Source organism: Galeopterus variegatus, unplaced genomic scaffold (assembly GCF_000696425.1).
Source record: "Galeopterus variegatus unplaced genomic scaffold, G_variegatus-3.0.2 Scaffold1748, whole genome shotgun sequence".
Lineage (NCBI taxonomy): Eukaryota > Metazoa > Chordata > Mammalia > Dermoptera > Cynocephalidae > Galeopterus > Galeopterus variegatus.
The window spans coordinates 7152-16428 of NW_007727859.1; the positions used below are offsets into that span (position 1 = coordinate 7152).

The following is a 9277-nucleotide window of genomic DNA, read 5'->3' on the forward strand; positions in this document are numbered from 1 at the left end:
CCGGCTGCCCCATCCGTCTGTCCCTTGCCAAGCACTCATCCTTACAATAACACTGAGAGATGGACTCTACTACCACCCCCCGTTAGATATAAGGACGCAAAGCCTGGGAAAGTTTGGGTGACCTGCCAGGGCCGAGCAGCTGGTAACCGGCGGCGCCGGGCGAGCAGCGAGCCGAACCNGACCCGGAGCCGAGGCGCCCGAGGCCGGGGCGGCGACGGGGAGGATGTGGTTCTTTTCCCGGGACCCAGTCCGCGACTTCCCGTACGAGCTCAGTCCGGAGCTCCCCGAGGGCGGCCCGCCCGGGCCCTGGTCCCTGCACCGCGGCCGTAAGAAGGTGAGTGCGGCTCCACGGTCCAGGCCGCTGCCGACCTCGGCCTCGCTTAGTTCGCGCCGCCGGCCCCGCCGCGTAGCGCCCGGCCTGACGTGGCGGCGGAGCCTCCGGGACAACGGGCCGAGGATGGGGACCGGTAGTGCCGACGTGGCGGGGGGAAGGACCGAGGGACAGACGGACGGACGGGGCCGGGTCACGTGGGCCCGGCTAAGTCCCTAAGGGCTGACCTGGCCAGCGACCTGGCCGGCGGTCCTTATTTTCTGGCCACAAAATGGCTCTGGGGACCCCCTCGGAGCTGGTGAGACCCAGGTCTAGCGGAGTGGGCAGCCCGACCCCCACCCCTTAAGGCCCCTCTCTCCTCCCCCAGGCCACAGGCAGCCCGGTGTCCATCTTCGTGTATGATGTGAAGCCCGGCGCCGAAGAGCAGACCCAGGTGGCCAAAGCTGCCTTCAAGCGCCTCAAAACTCTCCGGCACCCCAACATCCTGGCTTACATTGATGGGCTGGAGGTACCTGCTGCCCTGTCTGCCCATCTCTGCCCCTCACTCTCTCCTGGTCTTTCCCTCAGTTTCACCTCTAGTGCCTAAACACCCCCAGCTCTGGTTTTCTCCATCTCTCTCTCCAGCATGTCTCTCATGTCCCCTTCCTCTCCCCACATCCTGTCCTGATACCCCTCTGTCCTCTTCCCCAGACAGAAAAATGCTTCCACGTAGTGACAGAGGCTGTGACCCCGCTGGGAATGTACCTCAAATCGCGAGTGGAGGCTGGTGGCCTGAAGGAGTTGGAGATCTCCTGGGGGCTACACCAGATCGTGGTGAGGTGGGGGGCAGTGGTGATGAGAGCAGGGATGGGGGGCTGCAGGTACTGAGGCATGATGGCTTCTTCTGCCCCCAGAAAGCCCTCAGCTTCCTGGTCAACGACTGCAGCCTCATCCACAACAATGTCTGCATGGCCGCTGTGTTTGTGGACCGAGCTGGCGAGTGGAAGCTTGGGGGCCTGGACTACATGTACTCATCCCAGGGCAATGGCGGGGGACCCCCCCACAAGGGGGTCCCTGAGCTTGAGCAGTATGACCCCCCGGAGTTGGCTGATGGCAGTAGCAGAGTGGTCAAAGAGAAGTGGTGGGTGACCAGGGACAGCATGCCCAAACCTGCCTTGTTCTGGAGGCCCCTGCAGCCTTGGGACCCCTACACTAGTTGGCATTTCCCTCTACCCTGCTGCCCCACTGGGGAAGGAACCAGGGTCCTGGGAGTGGGGCCCACTCCTTTGCTCCCAGTGTCCTCAGGGTGGTAGGGCAGGATGGACACAGGCTTTGGGGTTGGATGGTTCTAAATTTGAAAGCTCTGTGACCTAGAGTAGATGTCCACTTCTTGGGGCTGATGGGTCAGTTGAGGGACACAGCCAGGACCTACCATGCAGTGGGTGTCTGGTGCCCAAGGCAGTTTTGAAGCCTGTGCTGGGGGTGGTGTGGCCCTGAGCAGCTCTGGATCACCACAGGTCAGCAGACATGTGGCGCTTGGGCTGCCTCATCTGGGAAGTCTTCAATGGGCCTCTGCCTCGGGCGGCTGCCCTGCGCAACCCAGGGAAGGTAAGTATCCCGCCCCTGGCTGTCTGCCCCGCTTCAGCTCCTCACTGCCAGCCAGCCACCCCTGCCCTGACACTGACCCTTCCTCCACAGATCCCCAAATCACTGGTGCCCCATTACTGTGAGCTGGTGGGAGCCAATCCCAGGGTGCGTCCCAACCCGGCCCACTTCCTGCAGAACTGCCGGGCACCCGGCGGTTTCATGAACAATCGCTTTGTGGAGACCAACCTCTTCCTGGAAGAGATTCAGGTGAGCCCCCGCTCCACACACCCTGGGCTTTGGTCCTACGTTCCTCACCCCTGCCCCCCACCCTACTTTTCTGGGTCTGTCACAATTGGTCCCTCTAGAGACAAGCACGGACTATGGAGTTAGGGGTATCTGGGCTCAAAACTTGCTACAACTCTTACCTTGTGACTTCCCTTGGCCGAAGCTCAGATCTAATAATATAATAGTACCTACTCCGAAGGAGCATGGTGACGAGTCAGTGAGGTCAAGTGCACCAGCACGCAGTGGGTGCTTAGTGACCACTCCTGTTATTCCAGGAACTCCACATGCACAATCTGGCTCTGGTCCCCGATGTGCCCAACGCCCTGTGCTGGGTGGGGTAGGCAGCAGGATGAGGAGGAAAGAGAGTCAGACCTAGATCCCTGCCCTCAAGGATCTAGCAAGGAGTAAGCAGGCCAGGTCCCCACCCTTGGGAATTCTTGTTAGGGAAGAGAGACAGAAAACATAAACAGAAAACATGAATGAGAAAACTTGTGCTCCCTGGGTAAGTTAGGAAAGTAAAATACCCAGGAGTCGCAGGGGGTATGTTAGGGGAGGGCACTGCGAAGGGTGACATCTGAGCTGGGACCTGAAGGACATGAAGGTAGGAGCCATAGAGTTGGTAACTGGGGGAAGAGTGTTCCTGGCAGAGGGATGGCAAATGGAAAGATGGTGAGGAGGGAGCTCTCTGCTTTACCTCTGAACCTCAGTTTCCACATCTGTGCAATGGGGAGAATCAGGGTACCTGCTGGCCCACAGGGTTGTTGTAGGAGATGAAGGAGGGAGGCTCTGTTCTGTATACCTGCTGTGACCCCAGCCGTGGTGGGGAACACAGAGAAGAGGCTGAGAATAAGGAGCTGAGGAGGAGAGTGATTCTCACTTCATGGACCTTGATGGCACAGAGTCTGTGGAATCTTGACCCAGACTGGGGACAAGGATAGCCTCTGGAGGATGGGGAACCTGAGCTGCATGTTGAAGGAGAAGCTGTTGGAAACGCTGAGCCCTCTTGCCTCCTGGGTGGTGTGGGGGCAGCAGGAATTTTGTTACATGGAGTTTTCCTCGCATGGCTGGCTCTGCTGGGCTGTTCTTCTTAAAATGTGCCCATAGGAAATTGGCCGTTTCCGGCCAGCTCCCAGGAGAGCATGGCCCAGGGACCCCTCTTCCCATTGTCTGCTGAAGCAGTGGAGGAAACTCAGATGCGACTTTCTTAGTATGTGATCTTGGGCTTGGTTTAGCCTCTCTCTGGGCCTTGGCCTCCCAAAACCCTGCAGAGAAAACCAAACCTGCCTCCTACGCTGGACTGAGCTGCCTAAGGGCCACCCAGATCCTCCTTGTCCCCAGCTAGAGGTCATCTCCCCTGTGCCAAGTGGCAGCTATGGGGGTGGGGCTATAGCAGAAGGCAGAGGAACTTTGGAATACAGGACTGGGTGACGATACCTGCCCAGCCAATCTTGGCTGCTGACCTTGACCCTCAGCCGCCTCCTTTGTAAATGGGGGAGGGACAGCATCTCTTTGAAGGGTGCAGCACAGCAGAGGTGCCAAACTGCTGGGTCATAGCCTTCCCTGACTGCTTCTTAGCTCTGTGACTTTGGATAAGCTCCTTGCCCTCTCTGTGCCTCAGCTTCCTTGTTGGTGAAATGTGGATTACATTGGCACCTACCGGAAAGTTGGGGAGAGGATTATTCAAGATAATCTGTGTAAAAGTTTTAGCACATAATCTGTGCTCAGGAAATGTGAGCTGGGGGTATTAGCCTTGGAGGGAGGTCAAGAGGACTAAAGGAGATCATGGAGCTGACAGCCTGGCCTGTTCTGGCTCAGTGGGAGGACCAGGTCTGGGGGTAAACTACACCTAATCCCTCCCTTCCCACAGCCTGCCAGGAACTCCACCCAACATGGAGTTGCAGGTGTGCCCAGCACAGTGATGGCAGGGGAACCAATAAGCCTCTTCACCTCTTCGAGCCTCAGTTTCCTCATTTGTGCGATGGGGTTATGGTCTATCTTGGCTTGTGAGCGGTAGAAGCAACGATGATAAAGGGCCTCCTCCCCCTAGTGGCTGTTCACCTGGCAGCAGGGCAAGTGGTGAGATGAGAACCAGCCACTAACTGCTTGAGCACCTGCTGTGTGCCAGGCACTGTCTGGCAGCTATGTGGGTTTTCTGGTTGAATCCTCAGAACAACCTGGAAGGTAGTGGAGTTATCCCATTTTACAGGAACTTGCCCACTAGAACCAGCCACTAACTGCTTGAGCACCTGCTGTGTGCCAGGCACTGTCTGGCAGCTATGTGGATTTTCTGGTTGAATCCTCAGAACAACCTGGAAGGTAGTGGAGTTATCCCATTTTACAGGAACTTGCCCACTATCACACGGCAAGTAAATGGGAGAATTGGGCTTTGAACCCAGGCAGTTGGGTTCCAGAGCCCAGGCTTCACTTCTCCTTTAGGCTGAGGGTGGCCCCCTGTCCTTGCCCATGGCTAGGGGCCATAACCAGGCTCATTTCCTCCCTGGGTCTTGTCCTCACTCCCCCAGATCAAAGAGCCAGCCGAGAAGCAAAAGTTCTTCCAAGAGCTAAGCAAGAGCCTGGACTCATTCCCTGAGGATTTCTGTCGGCACAAGGTGTTGCCCCAGCTGCTGACTGCTTTCGAGTTCGGCAATGCCGGGGCCACTGTCCTCACGCCCCTCTTCAAGGTGAGTGGGGCCAGGAGCCTCTGTGAGGGGATACCTGGAAGGCCTGGATCTTCAAGAGATATGGGGCCCAGAGAGCTGGCTGGGTACATCTGAACGGCCAAAGAGAAGGCCCTGGGGTGTGGACAGCCCTGTGGGACTGCCCTGGGGCAGGGCAGCCTGGTTAGGGTAAATTCAAGCTCACATGTGGAAGACTTCTTGCCAGCATCTTGGTGGTTCAGCAACCAGGGCCATCTGACCAGCCATCTTTTGGGGAGGAGAGACCCTGTGGCTCCAAAATCCTTTTCCCACAGACACATTACTTCTGATCTCTCAGCCCTTCTCCATTTCCCTGAGACAGCCTCCTGGTCTGACCTATGCACCCTGGCTCCCAGCCCCCAGGGGATCACCTGCCCACCACCCTACTATTCCAGCCTCCCTCCTGACCACTCAGCACTCAGCTCACCTGACTTCTGGGGGCTGGATTGTCCACCTTCCTTAAACTGCAGCCCACCCTTCCATGGGCACCTGACATCACTCTGCTGCTCTGGGGAGAACCCTTTCACCTGAAACTGTGAAGACAGTAAGCAAATCCTGTGTAGCTGGGAACCCTCAGAAGTTATGTAGGCACGTGATGTATAGGCACTTGGTCAAGGGGAGGGGCACAGAACTTTTGTCAGCCTCCTGAAAAAGGCCTTGACCCAGAAGGATAAAGGGCAGGGCTGCTGAGATGGATTGGGCAGAGGGGCTGCTGAGGACATGCCTCCCCCTCCCCACTCTGCCATCACCCCATTCTGCCACCACCCCATCACCCTGGGAAATCAGCAGGGAGCCTGAAGAAGTTCCATGAGCCCAGCGAAGTTGTCCCACTCCTGTGGATGTGGCTGAGCCCCCCTTCCTGCTCCTTCCCACAGGTGGGCAAGTTCCTCAGTGCTGAGGAGTATCAGCAGAAGATCATCCCTGTGGTGGTCAAGATGTTCTCATCCACTGACCGGGCCATGCGCATCCGCCTCCTGCAGCAGGTGAGGGCCCTGCCCAGACCCCACCCTGACTACACAGGGACCCCAGAAACCCTCCCCTGAACATACACACAGGTGAGGGACCCAGTGAGGCCAGGCTCTCAGGGAGTTGAGCTAGTCATGCTGCTCACTGGCAGCTTTGGGAATGTCCAGCCTGCCCAGTCTGCAGGGCTCAAACGCCCCCTCCCATCTCCTGGCTCAATCACTCTAGGCTTCTAGAGTGGGATGCAGTCTCATGCCAACCCCAGGGTGGCGGGAAACATCAGACAGGATTGGTGGGATCTAGGGTGGGGCCCTTGTGAGCAGGAAGTACCATGGCTCCCAGGTCCCATTCCCTCTCCACCTGCCAACACACTAGCCCTCCTCGCAGCACTGTGGCAGGAGGAGTAGGGCGGGGGTTATACCTCCTTTTATGGAGGAGACAGTGGAGGTTCTAAGAGGACATGATGTAGGTGTCCAGTTAAGCAGGATCAGAAGCCAGGCCTTCTGACTCCTGGTCCTTGGCTCTTCCCAGTACCCTCCCGGCCTCTCCTCACCCCTCCCCGTGGTCCTGAGCCCAAATACATGGGCAGGGGCTCAGGAGGCTGACCCGGATAGCCAGTGCCTGACAGGTGGGAAAAACCAAGCCAAGTGCAGCCCCATGGTGGGGGGAGGGATAACCGTGTTCTCATGCCCCGTTCTGGACCACAGATGGAACAATTCATCCAATACCTTGATGAGCCAACAGTCAACTCCCAGATCTTTCCCCATGTTGTACATGGCTTCCTAGACACCAATCCTGCCATCCGGGAGCAGACGGTCAAGGTGGGTATGGCCAGGCCCAGAGTGGCCACCCCTGGTTTTCCAAGGCTTAGAGAGGACTCACCATAGGACACGGAGGCCTTGGTTTTGGCCTGTGAGTCTGAGCAGGTTATGGGAGGGGCAGGCGCACAGGTCCAGGCGGTGGCGCAGCTCAGCTGCTGGTTGGGGAGCAAGGTGGGCACGGCCTGCAGCCCCGTGCCGGGATGCATTGTGTGCAAGGCAGGCCAAGCTCCCTGCCCTCATGGAGCTTCCCTTTGAGGGGACAGATGGTGAGCTTGGCAGACAATGAACAGAATTAGATAATACATGTTAGAAAGTGGTGGAAAGGGTAAAGAGAAGGGTTTGCAGTTTTTAAAAACAGTGGTTAGGGAAGACCTCACTGAGGAGGTGCCATTTAAGGAAAGCATTGAGCTACATGGAAATCTGGAGGAAATGTATTTTTTGCAGAAGGAGCAGCAAAGGCCCTGAAGCTGGAATGTGCCATGGTGTAGACGTAGCAGAGGAGGTTTAGAGAGGCTGAAGGGGAATGGTTGTGGGAGGCGGAGTCAGAGGTAATGCTGGAGATGGGGGCTGGGGAGGGTGCTGTGGGGACCTGGCGCACTCCCTGGTAGTGAGACGAGCCATTGGGGGTGAGCAGAGCCATGTTGCTGTGTAGAGAACTGTCAGGGCGAGTGTGGAAGCTGGGCTGCTGTTAGGGGCTGTTGCAGTGGCCCAGATGAGAATGGCAGTGGCCAGCAGCAGGTGGAGAGAAGGGGCCACACTCTGAGGGTGGAATTGCCAGTGTTCGCTGATGGATGGCTTGAACTGTCAGGGCGAGTGTGGAAGCTGGGCTGCTGTTAGGGGCTGTTGCAGTGGCCCAGATGGGAATGGCAGTGGCCAGCAGCAGGTGGAGAGAAGGGGCCACACTCTGAGGGTGGAATTGCCAGTGTTCGCTGATGGATGGCTTTGGAGGCAAAGCTGGCCCCGAGGCTTCTGGCCTGAGCAACTGGAAGGTTAAGTTGCTGTTTAGTGTGAAGACTGGGAGGAGCAGGTTTGCAAGAGGAGGTTGGGCCCCATTTTGGCCATGTCTGTAGCCAGGTAGAGATGTCGAGTCAGCCTCTGGTTATACACTTGTAAAGTTTAGGGAAGAAGTCTGGGCTGGAGGTGCACGCTTGGGGGTGGTTGGCTAACAAGAGGGCATTTAAAGCCATGAAATCAGTGAGATCATCCAGAGCAAGAGTGTCAGATACAAAAGAGGCATGAAGATTAGCTTAAGGTGTTTGAACACTGAGATCTCAGCAGGAGGAGCAGCCAGTGAGGTTGGAGGAGAACCAGGAGGGGCTGGTGTCCTGGAAGACCAGAGATAGAAGTTTCAAGGAGGAGGGAAAACTCAGGGGTGTCAAAACTGCTGAGGGGTCAAGTTTGGTGAGGACAGAGAATTGGCCAATCAATTTAGCAACATGGAGGTCATCAGTCACCTGACCATGCCAATTTGGTAGGTCGTGGGGGATGGGGATGTGTTTGTGTGTGGAAGTGAGTGGAGTGTAGGCGAGAGAGAGCAGAGGAGAGGAATGGCAGACAGGAATGCAGATAAACTTTTGAAGTTTTGCTGTAAAGGGGGACAGTGAAATGAGGGTCCCCTTCCTCAGCATGTCTAGTAGGACTGGGCTGGGAGGTGGGTTTGGGAGGGCTTTGGCAGGTGTGCTTAGTGCAGAGGGCCTCCAGTGACCTGTGCACTCTCCTGGGAGGCCATTCCTGCATGTGAACCTTTGCCTGCCTGGCCCACAATTTTCACTGTCCCCCTGCCCTGCAGTCCATGCTGCTCCTGGCCCCAAAGCTGAACGAGGCCAACCTCAATGTGGAGCTAATGAAACACTTCGCGCGGCTGCAAGCCAAGGACGAGCAGGGCCCCATCCGCTGCAACACTACGGTCTGCTTGGGAAAAATTGGCTCCTACCTCAGTGCCAGCGTGAGTGTCCTGCCCAACTGCCGGCAGCCTCAGACCCATCACAGGACCACGGCCGCCTCCAGGGCCAGGAATCCTGTGTGCGTGGGCTCTTGTTCTCACAGAGCCCTAGGCCCTTTGCCTAGCCCCCATGTCTGGGCTCTCAGAGGTGGAATGCATCGTGCCAGGTCACACAGCCAGTAGGGGGTGGGTCTGGGATCGACCCAGCTTGGCCCCACAGCCTACAGATATCACCTCAACCAAGATTTATAAGTCAGACACCTGCCCCGACAGTTAATGGGAATGAATGAGTCAGATCAGCGGGACAGGAACGAAGAGGAAGAGGAAGGCAGACACGTGCCCCATCCCTGGGGCAGCTGCAGCTCTGGCCCCTATTGCACAGAGGCAGTGTGGAGTCTGTGATCTGGGAGGAGATGCCCAGATCCAGAGTTTTAGGTAAATTCTCCCCATTTGTTAGTGATTAATTCACTTTTTTTTAAAAAGATGACCAGTAAGGGGACGTTAACCCTTGACTTGGTGTTGTCAGCACCACATTCTCCCAAGTGAGCTAACCAGCCATCCCTTTTTCACTTTTTTTTTTTTGTCTTTTTTCGTGTCCGGCAACGGATCGCAACCCTCAGTGTCGCGCCCGTACCGGACCGGGACCGGCAACGGGATCGCAACCCTCGGTGTT

General features: G+C 57.0%; 1 protein-coding gene across 1 annotated transcript in view; it reads left to right on the plus strand.

Moving 5' to 3' along the window:
• The first annotated feature begins 223 nt into the window (after window positions 1-223).
• The window catches only part of SCYL1 (SCY1-like 1 (S. cerevisiae)), a 14976-nt gene continuing 5922 nt past the window's right edge, over window positions 224-9277 (plus strand). The window contains exons 1-10 of the mRNA XM_008578700.1: window positions 224-334; window positions 699-839; window positions 1022-1144; window positions 1225-1451; window positions 1828-1918; window positions 2009-2164; window positions 4705-4863; window positions 5754-5861; window positions 6549-6662; window positions 8452-8607. Of these exons, the coding sequence (XP_008576922.1) occupies window positions 224-334; window positions 699-839; window positions 1022-1144; window positions 1225-1451; window positions 1828-1918; window positions 2009-2164; window positions 4705-4863; window positions 5754-5861; window positions 6549-6662; window positions 8452-8607 (1386 nt within the window). The remainder of the gene's footprint in view (window positions 335-698; window positions 840-1021; window positions 1145-1224; window positions 1452-1827; window positions 1919-2008; window positions 2165-4704; window positions 4864-5753; window positions 5862-6548; window positions 6663-8451; window positions 8608-9277) is intronic.